Source organism: Pelophylax lessonae, assembly GCF_965119305.1.
Source record: "Pelophylax lessonae genome assembly, chromosome: 12".
In the NCBI taxonomy this organism is placed as follows: domain Eukaryota; kingdom Metazoa; phylum Chordata; class Amphibia; order Anura; family Ranidae; genus Pelophylax; species Pelophylax lessonae.
Genome location: NC_138779.1, coordinates 138,003,265 through 138,021,484, shown reverse-complemented (window position 1 = coordinate 138,021,484; position 18,220 = coordinate 138,003,265). Strand labels below are relative to the sequence as shown.

General features: G+C 48.8%; 1 protein-coding gene across 1 annotated transcript in view; it reads left to right on the top strand.

Moving 5' to 3' along the window:
* Window positions 1-9,218: 9,218 nt before the first annotated feature.
* The window catches only part of HOATZ (HOATZ cilia and flagella associated protein), a 144,152-nt gene continuing 135,150 nt past the window's right edge, over window positions 9,219-18,220 (top strand). Inside the window, exon 1 of the mRNA XM_082274245.1 lies at window positions 9,219-9,411. Coding sequence (XP_082130371.1) covers window positions 9,234-9,411 — 178 coding nt within the window. The 5' untranslated portion in view covers window positions 9,219-9,233. The remainder of the gene's footprint in view (window positions 9,412-18,220) is intronic.

Below are 18,220 nucleotides of genomic sequence, written 5' to 3'. Positions count from 1 at the left end.
CCCTGGGTGAGCAGATTTTGGCGGCTCAATCTGGTGCTCCCTCTGGGAGACCCAACGGCAGATGTTTTGTGCCTGAGGAGTTGCGCACTCGGTTGTTGCGAACCTACCATAACTCCAAGACCGCGGGGCATCCTGGAAAGAATCAGCTGTCCTGGGCTGTTTCACGTCTGTTCTGGTGGCCTTCCCTACGTTCCGACATCGCCGCATATGTAGCGGCATGCTCCGTTTGTGCCCAGAGTAAGTCCCCTCGGCACCTTCCGTTGGGCCTTCTGCAACCCATAGCCACCGGGGAGCGCCCATGGTCACACCTGGGGATGGATTTCATTGTGGACCTCCCTGCATCCCGAGGCCATACGGTCATTCTCATGATTGTGGATCGGTTTTCCAAAATGTGCCACTGTGTTCCTCTCAAGAAGTTACCCTCTGCACAGGAGTTGGCCACGATTTTTGCCAGGGAGGTCTTCCGGTTGCACGGTTTGCCCAAGGAGATTGTGTCGGATCGGGGGAGTCAGTTTGTGTCCAGGTTCTGGCGCGCCTTTTGCTCCCAGTTGGGGATTCATCTCTCCTTCTCCTCGGCCTACCACCCTCAGTCCAATGGGGCCGCAGAACGATCCAATCAGGCCTTGGAGCAATTCCTTCGTTGCTATGTCTCCGATCACCAAGACAATTGGGTTGACCTCCTGCCTTGGGCTGAGTTTGCCAGGAACACGGCGGTGAACTCTTCCTCTGGGACGTCTCCCTTCATGGCCAACTATGGGTTCCAACCTGCCGTGTTACCGGAGGTATTCTCTCCCCAGGATATTCCGGCTGTGGAGGATCACCTTTCCGTCCTACGTGCTTCTTGGGTACAGATCCAGAGGTCCCTTGAGGTCTCTGCGCAGCGCCAGAGACTCCAGGCTGATCGCAGACGAGCGCCTGCTCCTTCCTACCAGGCCGGAGACCGTGTATGGTTGTCCACCCGCAACCTCAACCTTCGAGTGCCCACTCCCAAGCTGGCGCCTCGCTTTGTTGGTCCCTTCCGAGTGCTTCGCAGGGTAAACCCGGTAGCCTATGCCCTTGCGCTTCCTCCTGGCATGCGGATCTCCAACGTGTTTCATGTCTCCCTGTTGAAGCCACTGGTGTGTAATCGTTTCACTTCCTCGGTTCCTCGGCCTCGTCCGGTCCGAGTGGGCAATCGTGAGGAGTATGAGGTGAGCAATATCCTGGACTCACGCCTGGTCCGCGGTCGGGTGCAGTTTTTGGTTCATTGGCGTGGTTATGGTCCAGAGGAGCGTTCCTGGGTTCCCCCTGCAGATGTCCATGCTCCTGCCTTGCTCCGAGCCTTCCACGCACGCTTCCCTCAGAAACCGTTCTTTACTCCGCGGAGGAGGGGCCCTTGAGGGGGAGGTACTGTCATGGTCTTACCTTCTTGCTGTTCTCCTTCGTTTGACATGTGCTGGCGGCCATCTTGGTTTCTGGGTTTCTTGTAGCCTCCCACCCTGCGGCTCCTCCTTCCCACTGGGAGGAGCTGGATGCCTAGCTCATATATATAGGAGGTCTGTGGCTTCAGTTCCCTGCTTGGTCCTCCTGTGTTCACATGCTTCTAAGACTGCTGCTGCTTCTGATTCCTGTTCCTGGCTTCGTCTGACTACCCTGCTGGTTCCTGATCCTGGCTTCGTCTGACTACCCTGCTGGTTCCTGATCCTGGCTTCGTCTGACTACCCTGCTGGTTCCTGACCCCTGGCTTCGCAAAAGACTCTGCATCAGTTTCGCCATCCGTTTGGACTTTTGCTTTACAGCTTGTTTTTCAATAAAGCTTTCTTATTTTCACTTATCTGTTGTTGTACGTCTGGTTCATGGTTCCGTGACAAAGAAGTAGAGGGTCTAATAAACCCTTTCGCTAAATTCTCATCCAAGTATTCCTTGAGATGAGAAAGTTCATCCTGAGAAAGAGGATAAACATGACCGAAAGGTAGTTTACTATTAGGGAGTAGATCAATAGTACAATCGTAGTCCCTATGGGGAGGCAATACTTGGGCATTTTTCTCAAGGAAGACTTCTGATAGATCCTGATAACATGGTGGTGGTGAAATTTCATCTGACACCATGGACAGGATTTTTTTATATGATTGAAGGTTACACGTGGTCTCGCAGTAGTGAGAGGGGAAGGTTAAAGTCCGTGTTTTCCAATCAATGATTGGTTGATGTATGTGTAACCAGGGAAGTCCCAAAATAATGGGAAAATGGGGTGAAGGTAATACATCAAAAGTGGTGGTCTCAGCATGAGACTCCTTAGCAGTAGCAAGGAGTGCTTGTGTCTGATTGGTAATTGGACCAGAAGATAACGGAATACCGTTAATAAAACTAACAGAGACAGGTTTAGATTTTGAAATAATAGGTATTTTATTTAAAGCAACAAAACTAGTGTCAATGTAGTTCCCACAAGATCCTGTGTCGATCATAGCCTTGGTTGTGATCCTATTATGGTCCCACTGTAAGGTCAAATGAATAAAAAGATAGGGATTAGAAAAAGAAGTCGTTAATCCCCCCAGCAAGACATGTGAACACTCACCCTCTTTTTTGCGGACAAGGGGACAGACGCTTATCAAATGATCCGGGGAGGAGCAGTACATGCAGAGATTTTCAGATCTTCTCCTGGCTCGTTCAGTAGACGATAATGGTGGGCGTATGGTTCCTACCTCCATAGGAGTAGGGTCAACGGGCGAAACCCGAGAAGGATTGGATAATGGTACTCCCATTTTCTCAGCCTTTCTTTCTCGCAGTCGCCTGTCAATATTGATGCTGAGTTGTATTAAGGCATCCAAAGTGCCAGGTAAATCTGCTCGGGCGAGCTCGTCTTTAACGGCTTCTGATAACCCGAGTCTGAACTGGGTTCGCAAAGATGCATCATTCCACCCTGAATCAAGGGTCCATCTTTTGAACTCTGCTATGAAGTCTTCAACAGGTCTCCTTCCTTGTTTTAAAGCCCTCAATTGGCTGTCAGCAGTACTCTGCCTATTTGGGTCTTCATATAGGCTAGCGAGTTCTGCTAAAAATAAAGGATAGGAGTTAAGAAGAGTTAAGAAGAGGGTCATTTTTCTCAAAAAGAGAGTCTGCCCAAGCCCGTGGATCACCCGACAAATATGAGATAGTGGTGCAGACTTTAATTTGGTCTGTAGTGTAAGTATGAGGTTTTAGATTAAAAAGCAATTGACATGCGTTTTTAAATTCACGAAATTTTTTTCGATCACCTGTAAACACTAGAGGAGGGTTTATTTTGGGCTCACGAGGTTGAGCAGCAGTGAGCTGTGAAATACGAGCTACCTGCTGTCTCAAAGTCTGATTTTCATTTTTCACTTCAGTAAGGGAAAGGATTAGTGCATCTACCTTTTGTGTTAGTTGTAACACATGAGCTAATTCTGCTGAATCCATTTTTTTTTCGGGTTCGTGCAATCTGTAACGCTCCGGCGTTTGTTTAGTGAACTGGATTTGCAGCTGCAGAATTTCCACTCAGTAGTCGTGCAGAGATGTGTTGAATCACCATATCCAACTCTCCAGACTCATTGTGGCCCAGCCTGCCTCAGCATGCAAATATACAGGCACTCAGATAAGATGTTCCTGGAGTGATAGGTTGTATACAATAGTATAGAGATGATGTGCTGAAAGGACAGGCGTGAGTAGTGATAGCAATGATAGGCACTCAATAGTAATGTTCAGGAGTGTTAGCAGATGGTGATAGATAGTTTGCAGATAGGTTAGCAATCATGTACAATTAACAGGTGGTAGGGGACAGCAGATGAAGTGTACAGGAATTGCTAACTCAGTGCAAGGCTATAGATGGTATAGACTCAAGAGCTAGTATAGAGGTGATGTGCTGAAAGGACAGGCGTGAGTAGTGATAGCAATGATAGGCACTCAATAGTAATGTTCAGGAGTGTTAGCAGATGGTGATAGATAGTTTGCAGATAGGTTAGCAATCATGTACAATTAACAGGTGGTAGGGGACAGCAGATGAAGTGTACAGGAATTGCTAACTCAGTGCAAGGATATAGATGGTAGTAGACTCAAGAGCTAGCAATCTATGTAACAGTGCAGATGATAGAGATAGTAATGCATAGATAGCAACAGTCTTTAGTATACAAGAGTAGATAGTGTAAGTTGATAGGAAGGAATCCCCTGTGGGGTACTTATCACTAGTTGGTTTTAGAGAGATGAGGGGTCCGGTAATGAGGAGAAGGATCGGTAGCGAGATACAGGATCCGTAGCGAGATACAGGAAATAGCTGGAGGCTTCGGCAGCGTCAGACAAGGCTGTGTAACAAGCGGTTTGCACGAACACCTTGTGAGTGAAAACCGGCGATTGAAATAGCCGCTCAGAGCGGCGCCTAGTGATGACGTCACGAGATTTAAAGGGACAGGTAGCTATATGCGGAAGAATTGGGCTGGAAGGGTACCGAAGGTACCAGAATCTTACACTTGGGGAGCACCGACATTTTTAGCAGGTTGCACCTCCCAAACCATGAATGAATGCCGGTCGACCAAGATTCAAGAAGTTTACGGATCGTGACTATCAGCGGAGCGAAGTTAAGTTCGTAGAGTTTCGAGATGGTCGGTGCCATACGGGTGCCCAAGTAAGTGAGCGCCACATGGGTCCAGCGGAACGGCAATGAAGAAGAGATGTTGGCGAGTAAGGCCAGCGGGATGGCAAACCCCATAGCCTCCGATTTACTGAGATTGATCCTGAGGTTGGCGTAGGTACCGTATAGTGCCAGCTCCTTGAGGAGATTGGGCGCAGAGATGACAGGGTTAGAGATGGAGAACATCATGTCATCCACGTATGCGGATACCTTACATTCTACATCTCCAACCGCAAGCCCTGTGATGTCCGGGTTGGCCCTCACCCTGCAGAGGAAAGGCTCCAGAGAGAGAGCGAAAAGCAGGGGGGAAAGAGGGCACCCCTGGCGCGTGCCGTTAGAAATTGAGAAAGGTTCCGAGAGGACTCCGTTGCACTTCACTTGCGCAGTCGGGCCAGAGTAAAGGTGTCCAATCCAAGAGAGCATGGTCGAACCGAGACCTACAGACCGCAATGTAGTCGTCATGAACCTCCAGCTGACCCGGTCGAAGGCCTTTTCGGCATCCGTATTAAGGAAGACGCAAGGTGTGTTAGACGTCCATGCAACATGGATGAGATTCAAGACCTTGGTCGTATTATCGCGGGCCTCTCTGGATGGAATAAAACCTACCTGGTCCAAATGAACCAGGCGAGACATGTACGGTCCGAGTCGACTCGCCAGGATCTTGGCGAACACCTTCAGGTCCATGTTCAGCAGAGAAATCGGGCGGTAGCTGGCGCAGATGGAGGGGTCTTTCCCTTCCTTCGGGATGAGGGAGATATGTGCCCGGAGGGAGTCACTCGGGAAGGCAGAATCTCCGGGAACCCAAGAGGTTGAGCCAAGCTACCCAGTGTGAGCAGAGAATGGGGAAAAAAGTGGTATAGTAGGGGAGCGTAAAGCCATTGGGTCCAGGGGCCTTACCCACTTTAAAGGAGCCGAGGGCGCCCTGCAGCTCCAGCAGGGAGATTGGAGCTTCCAATGGTTCTCTATCGTCTGGAGAGAGGCAAGGCAAGTGCGCGGAGGCTATGTAATCCTCCAGGTGCGACGCTGGGGACGACGGGGGAGGTAGGTTGTACAAGGTGGAAAAGAATTCACGAAAGGTCGCGGCGATCTGCTTCGGTAGAGCAACCTGACGTCCCGAGGAGGATTGTATGTGGGGGACATAGTTCGCCAATCTCTGAGCCTGAACCTTACGTCTGTTTTTAACATGATGAATCAAAAACGTTTATACATTTCTATTTCATTGTGCCGCCAGAGCTCTTCCCTAATCTGTTAGTATACAGATGGAGTTTTTGGCTGTGGGAAGCTAGCACTGATTTGAGCTCTTCCGGTGTTGTATGTGAAGAGAAGCAGGTCGTCCTGATAGAAGAGGGGCCTGTGTGTTCTCCCCTCTCTTAGTAACATGATCTGGCATCGTGTTGCTAGGGTATTGCATACTTAATGAGCAGGCTCCGACGTAACTCCAACCCCACTGATTAAGTCCCGCCCATGGATGTAACGCGTACGGGGGAGGAGTTATGACATCACCCGCGGCCACCACTCTGTACTGAGTATCTGCATGTTGCCTGCTTCTTGCACTGTGACAGTGCATTTGTCAGGGATCCACTACTATGTGCAGGCGCACTGTCCTATGTGCATGCACGTACGAAGAGGCACCTTGAGTAGCTAGAGGCTACCTTATAATAGTTTGAGGCTACGTCCCGTTCGCACGAACACGCATGCATGCGCAATCATCATTGGCGCAAAACGGCCTATTTAAACACAGCAGTCACTCCAGGTGATTGCTGTGTTATCTTCAGCTCTTCCTGTGATCATGTGTTCTGTACCTGTTGTTCCTGATTATCTGACCTGGCTTCCTCTTGACCCTGCTACTCGCTGCCTGCCCTGACCTTCGGCATGTCTGATTACTCTTTGGATTATCCTTGTCTGCTCATACATTCCAGACCAGAACCTGCTCTCTGCCTGGCTGGGTGATCCTGGGGACCGCGACCTGGTGCTAGTCTGCAGCATAGTCCATCTCCACCATCAGGGGCCCTGGTGAATACCTTTTAGCACTTAGATTCCGCACCTCAGAGGAACCTGTGCCTTGTCAGAGTACCTGCCTAGTGTCCATCCGGTATCCGAGTGAGCGACCTTGGTCCCTCATCAGGTGAGGGTTTTCTCTATTCGTCAGGCTCCACCTGCACCCCTGACAGCATTGCATGTGAGTACAAATTTTAAAGTGTTACAATAAATATTGTGAATATCAATCAGAGAGCACTAGATCGTTTCTTTTTTTTATGTGACATCCGTGGATCTGTGGAGATTATTCATGAACTCCTTCCCTGGGATCGGATCTATTTGTGGATGGTCTATAGGCTCTGTGGCCCCTAGTGGTCGAGTTGCTGAGGTGAGAGGCAGTGTGTTTCTTGGTGGATGGGCTGTATCATCACGGAACCCCATTGCATGGAGTTTGCATTCATCTTTTTTCACACAAGGCTTCTTTCTCTCTGTTTATCAGCCATCAAATTTTACATGGACTTTTATTCAATTTTATTGCACTTTTTGACAAATTGCACTGTTTGTTAATTGTCACACAATTTTTTCATGCGCTGCACTACTTTTTCACGTTTCTATTTTAGAGGTATTTGGTTTGACCTACAGTGTTCAGCAGCAGCTTATTTTGTAATATTTAATTGTGTGGTTGATCGTGCGCTGAATTTTATTTTTTATTTGACTATACTGTCTTAACCTGGGACTCTGCTGCCCTAGCCTGCCACTATACTGTCCTTACCTGCCACTATTCTGCCCTAAGCTGCAACTATGGTGCCCTATCCTGCCACTTTACTGTCCTTAATAAACAAGCAAAAAATTTGGGGGAGCATACCCATGTATTTCTAAAGCTGGTGCAGCTATGAACCAAAAGACATGTATATTAAAAAAGAATAGCGCACACATGCAAAAGAAATTACTATCAAATTTGAAGACAATCCATAAATAAAAATGGGGATTTGGTCCCACCATATGGCCATATCGTGCTCAAGCCCACCACTACGTCAAAGTACCCCATTATCAGTGGTCCCACTGATAGTAATTTATTTTGCATGTGTGCGCTATTCTTTTTTAATATACTTTTTTATACTTTTTTAATATACTTTACTGTCCTTACCTGCCACTTTACTGTCCTTACCTGTCACTATACTGCCCTAGCATAGCTACAGCTCTCTTACATATATGTGTTTTTAAAGTATGACATTAAGTAGAAGGATTGCTGCCTGTGCCCAGGCTGCGTGCAGTGTGGGGATGGGGGAAGGAGCTCTGCTGAGTACCCTACCAGCAGTGACCCCTGCAGAGTGCTCTGCCAAGAGTGACCCTTTCTTCAAACCTGCAAGCAGTGAACCCTATCCTCTGCCAAGTGCCCTGCCAACAGTGACACCTGTCCTCTTCCCTGCCAGCAGTGACCTCTGCCAAGTGCTCTGCCAACAGTGATCCCCTATCCTCTACCCTGCCAGCAATGATCCCTGTCCTCTACCCTGCCAGAAGTGACCCCTGTCCTCTGCCAACAGCGAACCCTGTCCTCTGCCAAGTGCTCTGCCAACAGTGACCCCTGTCCTCTACCCTGCTAGCAGTGACCCTTGTACTCTACAAAAAAGGGGGAGGAATAAATGGACTTTGAAGGCACCGTAATAAAAAACACAACACAACACACTGACATTCAGGACGTGGCACATGTCTCTTTATTTTATTACGCCCCTGTCCTTTGCTGCACCAGGGATAGGCGTAGATATTCTATTTAGTTGACCCTTGTACTCTGCCAATAGTGACCACTGTCTTCTGCCCTCCTGGAAGTAAGACCTGTCTTTTTCCCTACTGAACCCTGTCCTCAGATCTGCTGATCCCTGTTCTTTGCACTGCGGGCCCCTGTACACTGCCCTACAAATTGCAGACCTGCCCTGCACTGATCTTCTCTGCTGACCTCAAATTCTCTGCCTGCCTGACATGGAATCATTGATAAATAGACCCCATATTCTCTGACTGAGTATATGAACAGAGTCCTAGAAATGGAGGGGAGTACATTGGTGAGGAGGGCTCTGTCTGGCTCTTTCAGTTGGGTGTGCATATTCCAGTTTGAGTTATTGAGCTCTGTAAGCATCAGGCATTTTCTACAAAACTTAGAATACCCAGGAAAATGTAAAGGTGACTAAACCCCTATTATAATCAGGTACCAACTTGTAAAAATTGTTCTTTCAGGTGATAGTGTCTCATTTTGGTGATTACCAAGCAATTCTTCCGTACATTCAGCCTGATAGGATGGCAGAGATGATACCAATCACTGGCAGCAAAGGCTCTCAATATTACCCTAAACAGTACAAGGATATCAATACAATGTCATGTCAGAGAGAGTGGAAGGTTTCCATTAATGTTCTGTGACCGAAGCAATAAGCTCCAATCATGATGTATCCAGTCAGAAGTCAAACTCACAGCAAGCCAGCAGGGGGCGCCGTGAAACCAGAGTCCTTTGATTGAAGTCTAGCAGGTATCGGTGCTGGGCAGCAGGGGGCGCCGTGATCCCGCAGTCCTGTGACTGTAGGCACGGATCACACTGAGTCTGCGCAGCGTCTGTTTCCACAGTAACAGAGACTTCCGCCATAAACATTGCAGCATGGAGAGCCCAGAGGAGATGGGTGCGGATCTCATGGTGTTCGCCGGCTCCTCGGAGCGGGATGTCCTCTGCAGTAAAATCTTCTGGAGCTCCCTGACTCTGCAACCCCCGCTGGAGTCCAGGCTGGTGTCCGGGAACATGGAGCAGAGACTTCGGCCTGCCGGGGAGAGCAGACTGAGTGAGTCATGGACAGGAGGGGGGGAGGGGGGGGGGGGGGTTGAGAGTGTTGGGTTGCCACCTCATCCCTTCAAACCAGGACACACATGAATTACACAGGTTCTGAGGCTGATATAATGCACATAAGGCACTAAGTGAGTTTAATTACCACCTTAATCAGCCACAGTACTTGTGTAATTCATATGTGTCCTGGTTTAAAGGGGGAGGGGGGCACGCATCTATACACACCCAGAGCACACCGACACCCCAGGGTGACAGGAGGAGGGGGGGGGACTAGAATCAATATACACCCAGAGCACACTGATATCCTAGGGTGACAGGAGGGGGGGGGGGCAGGGATCAATATACACCCAGAGCACACTGATATCCCGGGATGACAGGAGGGGGGGGATCAATATACACCCAGATCACACTGACATCCCAGGGTGACAGGAGTTGGGGGGGGGGGGCAAGGATCAATATACACCCAGAGAACACTGATATCTTAGGGTGACAGGAGGAGGGGGGACTAGAATCAATATACACCCAGAGCACACTGATATCCTAGGCTAGGGTGACAGGAGGGGGGGGGGGGGCGGGAACAATATACACCCAGATCACACTGTGACATCCCAGGGTGACAGGAGTGGGGGGGGGGGGGATCAATATACACCCAGAGCACACTGATATCCTGGGATGACAGGAGGGGGGATCAATATACACCCAGAGCACACTGACATCCCAGGGTGACAGGAGGAGGGGGGGGGGCAAGGATCAATATACACCCAGATCACACTGATATCCTAGGGTGACAGGAGGGGGGGGGGGCAGGGATCAATATACACCCAGAGCACACTGATATCCCGGGATGACAGGAGGGGGGGGGGATCAATATACACCCAGAGCACACTGACATCCTAGGGTGACAGGAGGGGGGGGCAAGGATCAATATACACCCAGATCACACTGACATCCCAGGGTGACAGGAGTTGGGGGGGGGGGGCAAGGATCAATATACACCCAGAGAACACTGATATCTTAGGGTGACAGGAGGAGGGGGGACTAGAATCAATATACACCCAGAGCACACTGATATCCTAGGCTAGGGTGACAGGAGGGGGGGGGGGGCGGGAACAATATACACCCAGATCACACTGTGACATCCCAGGGTGACAGGAGTGGGGGGGGGGGATCAATATACACCCAGAGCACACTGACATCCTAGGGTGACAGGAGGGGGGGCAAGGATCAATATACACCCAGATCACACTGACATCCCTGACATCCCAGGGTTACAGGATTGGGTGGGGGGGGGGGGGCAAGGATCAATATACACCCAGAGCACACTGATATCCCGGGGTGACAGGAGAGGGGGGGGGAGAGTCAATATACACCCAGAGCACACTGATATCCTGGGATGACAGGAGGGGGGATCAATATACACCCAGAGCACACTGACATCCCAGGGTGACAGGAGGAGGGGGGGGGGGCAAGGATCAATATACACCCAGATCACACTGACATCCCAGGGTGACAGGAGGAGGGGGGGGGGCAAGGATCAATATACACCCAGAGCACACTGATATCCCAGGGTGACAGGAGGAGGGGGGGGGGGCAAGGATCAATATACACCCAGATCACACTGATATCCAAGGGTGACAGGAGTGGGGGGGGGGGGGGAGAAAGGATCAATATACACCCAGATCACACTGATATCCTAGGGTGACAGGAGGGGGGGGGGCAGGGATCAATATACACCCAGATCACACTGATATCCTAGGGTGACAGGAGGGGGGGGGCAGGGATCAATATACACCCAGAGCACACTGATATCCCGGGACGACAGGAGGGGGGGGATCAATATACACCCAGAGCACACTGACATCCCCGACATCCCAGGGTGACAGGATTGGGGGGGGGGGGGGCAAGGATCAATATACACCCAGAGCACACTGATATCCTGGGATGACAGGAGGGGGGGAGAAAGGATCAATATACACCCAGATCACACTGACATCCCAGGGTGACAGGATTGGGGGGGGGGGGGGCAAGGATCAATATACACCCAGAGCACACTGATATCCTGGGATGACAGGAGGGGGGGGAGAAAGGATCAATATACACCCAGAGCACACTGATATCCTGGGATGACAGGAGGGGGGAGAGGATCAATATACACCCAGAGCACACTGACATCCCCGACATCCCAGGGTGACAGGATTAGGGGGAGGAGGGGGCAGGGATCAATATACACCCAGATCACACTGACATCCCAGGGTGACAGGATTGGGGGGGGGGGGCAAGGATCAATATACACCCAGAGCACACTGATATCCTGGGATGACAGGAGGGGGGGGAGAAAGGATCAATATACACCCAGAGCACACTGACATCCCAGACATCCCAGGGTGACAGGATTAGGAGGAGGGGGCAGGGATAAATATACACCCAGAGCACACTGACATCCCAGGGTGACAGGAGGAGTATGTCTATTTCCAGAAATGTTGAAGGAAACCTGTGACATAGGAGGGTGTGTCCTGTGACATAGGAGGGTGTGTCCTGTACAAGAAGGGGCTGAGAGGGTGTTGGGGTGACAGGTGGCTTTATTGTGGCTCACAAGTTATTAATGGTCTGTTGGTACCCCTTGTAGCTGCCTCCTGGCACGCCTGGAGTGAACTCCTTCATAAGCCCGGTGTCCCTTCATTTCTGTCCACTAACTGCAGCAATGGATCTTTATGAGGCAGAGCCTCTTTTAGTCTGTGGATAACCGGCTGCAATGGAAGGAAAGTGGAAGAGGGGGTAAGTCTTTGGGTGACCCTTTTTAATGCAGTTGCAAGGGGGACCGGTGAGCGTAAAGTCAGTTCCCAACTTTATAGCCATTTTTAAGCTGAACTCCAGACACAAATACTTTCATTTTAATATACTTTATTCCTCAATAGGCTCCCAGGATATACACTGTATTACCAAAAGTATTGGGACGCCTGCCTTTATACACAGATGAACTGTAATGGCATCCCAGTCTTAGTCTGTAGGGTTCAATATTGAGTTGGCCCACCCTTTGCAGCTATAACAGCTTCAGCTCTTCTGGGAAGGCTGTCCACAAGGTTTAGGACTGTGTCTATGGGAATGTTTGACCATTCTTCCAGAAGCGCATTTGTGAGGTCAGGCACTGATGTTGGATGAGAAGGTCTTGCATTCTCAGCTCTAATTCATCCCAAAGGTGTTCTATAGGGTTGACGTCAGGACTCTGTGCAGGCCAGTCAAGTTCCTCCACCCCAAACTCGCTCATCCATGTCTTTATGGACCTTGTTTTGTGCACTGGTGCGCAGTCATGTTGAAACAGAAAGGGGCCATCCCCAAACTGTTCCCACTATGCTGGGAGCATGAAATTCTCCAACATATCTTGGTATGCTGATGCCTTAAAAGTTCCCTTCACTCTAGTAAGATCCTTTCAGATGGACTCTCCAATATCACCCCAAATGTAATATCCCCTAATCAATCTGGCTTTATTCCCAACCGCGAAATAACTGATAACATTAGACTGGCAACTAACATTATTCAAGACGCAGAAAAATCCAACCGTAACGTATCACTTTTAGGTTTGGATATACACAAAGCTTTTGATAGAGTTTCTTGGAATTTCTTGGAAATTATATTATCCACATATGGATTGGAGGATGAATTCCTATATGGATTTTTAGGCCCTTTACAACAACCCCAAAACCCGAATCAAAATCCCAGGCTGTAATTTCGATTTTTTCCCACTTGGAAGAGGCAGTAGACAGGGCTGCCCCCGCTCTGACATTAAGGGATACACTAAAGGTCAATCAAATTTGAAAGCCTGTTTATATGCTGATCATGGGCTTCCGCAAGGGAGGGCCCCCCCGGAATTTCAACTTCCCCTTTAAAGTGGTTGTTAAGTGCCTGTGTCTGTGTGTTAAAAAATAAGCCATTTTTTACCAGTTTTCAGAGTCCCGATTGACGCTCATGTGACCGGCCGGCTCTCTCCTCGTCTGACAACTGCCTGCAGGAGTCGGAGCCGAGGATTCCCCGCTGACATCAGTCAAGAGGGTAGGAGGAGAGAAGTGGCGGGTCACGTAAGCCGTGATCGGCGCTCTGAAAACTGGTAAAGAGCGCGGGGGGGGGGGGGAAGGGGGCGCACAAAGGAGGACAGGAGGGCTACAGATGACGAAGGCACGTAACTGACCACGGTGTAGGGCTCAGCAGCCATTGTATACTGTGGTCAGTTTACAGAGGGGAGGACATAACCAGGCAGGATCAGCCAGGTACTTTAGGTGATAGAAGGGGCCAAATTACACAGCACTGTGCTGTATAACATGCTTAAAGGGAACAGGATAAATTTTTTATTTTTAGGTTAACAAACACTTAATTAACAAATGCTTAACCACTTGCCTACTGGGCACTTATACCCCCTTCCTATCCAGGCCAATTTTCATCTTTCAGTGCTCTCACGCTTTGAATGACAATTGCGCGGTCATGCTACACTGTACCCATATGACATTTTTTATAATTTTTTTCACACAAATAGAGCTTTCTTTTGGTGGTATTTAATCACCTCTGGGTTTTTTATTTCTTACAAAAAAAATAAAAAAGACAGAAAATTTTGAAAAAAAAAAGTTTTTCTTATTTTCTGTGAGTAAATTTTGAAAATAAATAAATTTTTCTCCTTCACTGATGTGCGCTGATGAGGCTGCACTGATAGGCTGCACTGATGGGCACTGATAAGGTGGCACTTATGGGCACTGATGAGGTGGCACTTATGGGCACTGATGAGGAGGTACTAATATGCCGCACTGATGAGCACTGATAGGCGGCACTGATAGGCGGCACTGATGAGCACTGATAGGTGGCACTGCTGGGCACTGAGAGGCGGCACTGATGGGCACTGAGAGGCGGCACTGATGGGCACTGAGAGGCGGCACTGATGGGCACTGAGAGGCGGCACTGATGGGTGACACTGATGGGTGGCACTGATGGATACTGACGGGTGGCACTGATCAGCACTGATGGGCAGCACCATCAGTGCCCACACTCAGTGCCCATAGTGCTGCTAGTCAGTGCCCATCAGTGCCTAGATGAGCACTGACTGTGGGCACTGATGGCGGGCACTGTGGGCAGTTGTGGCATTATTTCCCCTCTTCAGTAATCAGGGCACTGGTGATCAGTGCCCTGATTACATTGCTGTGTGTTCCCTTACCGGTGATCGGCTCTGCTCCTTTTTCACATGCAGTCTCTGTGTGAGGAAGGAGAGCTGGCGATGAGAGATGATCTCATATGTTTACATATGAGATCATCTCTCATCGCACGGCCCGATCACGTGGTAAATGGCCGCTGTGATTGGCCATTTACCACGATCTGTGATTGGCTGTGTCCAAGGGACACGGCCAACACAGATTTTCCCCGATGCGCGCTCGCAGGAGCCTGTTTCTGGGAGGCCGTATAAAGACGGCCTCCCGAAAATTAGAGTCCGCGCTGCAGCCGTACTTTGGCTATAGCGCGGACCGGAAGTGGTTAATATATTCTGTCATTTCCCCTTTAAAAATAAATACTCAAAAATAAAAATGACTAAGCCCCTCCCTTTTATGGCATTGTTGAAAAGGGGCGGAGCATGGGCGACCTTAAAATGATGCCCCCCCCCCCGAAAAAAGATCTGCGGAAACCCATGAGACTGACGATGCACTACTTTTTCTGACCAATCCCTCTATCTCTATCCCAAATTTATTGGAAATTCTTGACAAATGTGCTAATGTCTCAGGCCTTAAGAATAACCACTTCAGTTCCCGAAGGTTTTACCCCCTTAATGACCAGGCCATTTTTTGCAATTCTGCACTGTGTTACTTTAACAATTGCGCAGTCGTGCGACCCCGTACCCAAATACAATTGATGTCCTTTTTTTCCCACTCATAGAGTTTTCTTTTGGTGGTATTCGATCACCTCTGCGGTTTTCAGATTTATATATGGGATATCTATGGGATAGATTTTTGGACTTTTTATTTTATTTTTTTATTAGTAATGGCAGCAATCAGCGATTTTTAGTGGGACTGCGACATTGCAGCAGATAGATCGGACCTCTAACTGACATTTTTGACACTTTTTGGGGACCAGTGACATTAATACAGTAATCAGTGCTAAATAATATGCACTGTTACTGTATAAATGACACTGGCAGGGAAGGGGTTAATACTGGGGGTGATCAAAGAGTTAAATGTATGCCTAATTGTGCTTACTAACTGTAGGGGGGGGGAGGCGCTCTGTGACAGGCACACAGAGACCAGTGTTTCAGCTGAAACACACGATCTCTGTGTGACAGAAGAGCCGTCTGCTTTGCTTTACATAGGCAGGCGGCTCTCCTGTCAGTTTCGGTGAAGATCGCGGGAGGCCAGCGGTGATCGTGCCCGCTCCTCCCGTGGTCTGGCTTCTGCTGTGTCTAATCACAGCAGGAGTGCGGCTCCGGCCCCACACGCGCGCCGTAGAGACAGCGTGCAAAGATTGTTGCAATCAAAAAGAACATCCTCCCAAAACTTTTATACCTTTTTCGATCACTTCCAATCCCACTTTCTAAAACTTACATCTCAGAAATCCAATCCATAATAAATACATTTATATGAAATGATAAGATTCCTAGATTCGCTAAAAAGGTTCTTTATCAGTCACACAAGTCAGGAGGTCTAAGTGTTCTTCAACTTTGGTTATATTACATCACCAGCAGACTCACACAAACAGCTCAATGGAATATTCCTAACTCCTCCATTCCATGGTTACTATTTTAAAAAATCTCAGTTCACCCCTTCCATCTTCCAGGCCTACTATGGTCCAATGCTATACCGATCCGTTCTTCCCGTCTATCCCTTCCCTTCCTTCCCTATCTCTTCCCGTAATGCCATTTAAAGCCTTAGAATAAATGCAAAAAAGAAAAGCCACTTATGTCAAACCCTCCCCTGGGAGCCTCTTTCTTAGGTGACCCAAGATTCAATCTTGCTGATCTCTCCCAAATGTTTTTCAGTGGTGGACAGATAACGGCTTTTCCAAACTGTCAGACTTTTATCCACTTAAGCCTCGGAAGATTTTCCCCCCTTCCTGACCAGGGCCTCTTTTGCGATTCGGCACTGCGTTGCTTTAACGGACAATTGCGCGGTCGTGCGACGCTGTACCTAAAACGAATTTCACGTCCTCATTTTCCCACAAACAGAGCTTTCTTTTGGTGGTATTTGATCAGCTGTGCGATTTTTACTTTTTGCGCTATAAACAAAAAAAGAGCGTCAATTTTGCAAAAATAACAATATTTTTCACATTTTTTAGATGAAATTCCCCAAAAAAAAAAATGTAAAAATCAAAATTTTTTTAACATTTTAGGCCAATTTGTTTTCTGCTACATATGTTTGGTAAAAAAATCGCGAAAAGCATATTTTGATTGGTTTGCGCAAAAGTTATTGCGTTTACTAACTAAGGGAAAGATTTTTGTAATTTTTTTTTTTTTTTTTTAACAAGTAATGGTGGCGATCTAAGATTTTATTTTTTTTTACGGGACTGCGACATTGCGGCGGACAGATCGGACCCTTGACTGAAATTTTTGACACTTTTGGAGTTACCAGTGACATTACTACAGTAATCAGTGCTATACATATGCACTGTTACTGTAAAAATGACACTGGGAGGGAAGGGGTTAACTTTATTGGAGAGGGAGGGGCTAAGTGTGTCCCTAGGGGCGTGTTTCTAACTTTGATTGACTGTGGCTACTGGTGTAAGAACAGAGATCAACGGTCCCTCATAGTAGAACCGTATGATCTCCATTCTTACACGGGAGAATGACAGGCGGCTTGTTTACATTAGCCGCCTGCCTTTCTCCCTCTCTTAACGGACGATCGCGAGTGACCAGTGGACATCGGGTCCGCCGGGCACATGCGTGGGGGGGTCCGTGAGCGAGCGGGAGCGTGCCTCCGGCAGCGCACGCTCGCTCCCTAGAGCCTCACAGGCTAGCGACGTAGACCTACGTCGCTTTGCCTGTGAGGGGCTGACCGCTCACGTAAATAGTCGTGCGGTGGTCGGCAAGCGGTTATAGTGGTGGAAAATGTGTCACCTTCAACCCTCTACAGTTATCTAATGCCTCGTTTCCACTGAGCGGATCGGTTTGGGTCGGTTCGGTACAGTACGCTAATTTGAGTGTTTCCATTATGAAAGTGGCCCATACAACCGAACCAAACCACACCATTCCTGGTCCTGCTTCAGATTTTGGGCCATAGGAAATGGTACGGTACGATTAGGGCAGAGCTACTGGCGTCACACAATAGATTCCACTGATTGGCGGACAGGAAAACTTCAATGCTCACGTCAAATGAAAGAGCAAAACAAACACCTCAATTGCTGTAAACCCTGCATGGTCCCTGGTGGCCCGACTTGCAGTGGAAACGCTCACCTGAATAGACCGGACCATTCTAAGCCTTCCAAATGCCTCGTTTCCACTGAGCGGAACGGTTCGGGTTGGTACAGTTTGGAAGGGTTAGAATGGTCCGGTCTATTCAGGTGAGCGTTTCCACTGCAAGTCGGGCCACCAGGGACCATGCAGGGTTTACACCAATTGAGGTGTTTGTTTTGCTCTTTCATTTGACGTGAGCATTGAAGTTTTCCTGTCCGCCAATCAGTGGAATCTATTGTGTGACGCCAGTAGCTCCGCCCTAACCGTACCGTACCATTTCCTATGGCCCTACATCTGAAGCAGGACCAGGAATGGTGCGGTTTGGTTCGGTTGTATGGGCCACTTTCATAATGGAAACACTCAAATTAGCGTACCGTACCGAACCAACCCAAACCGA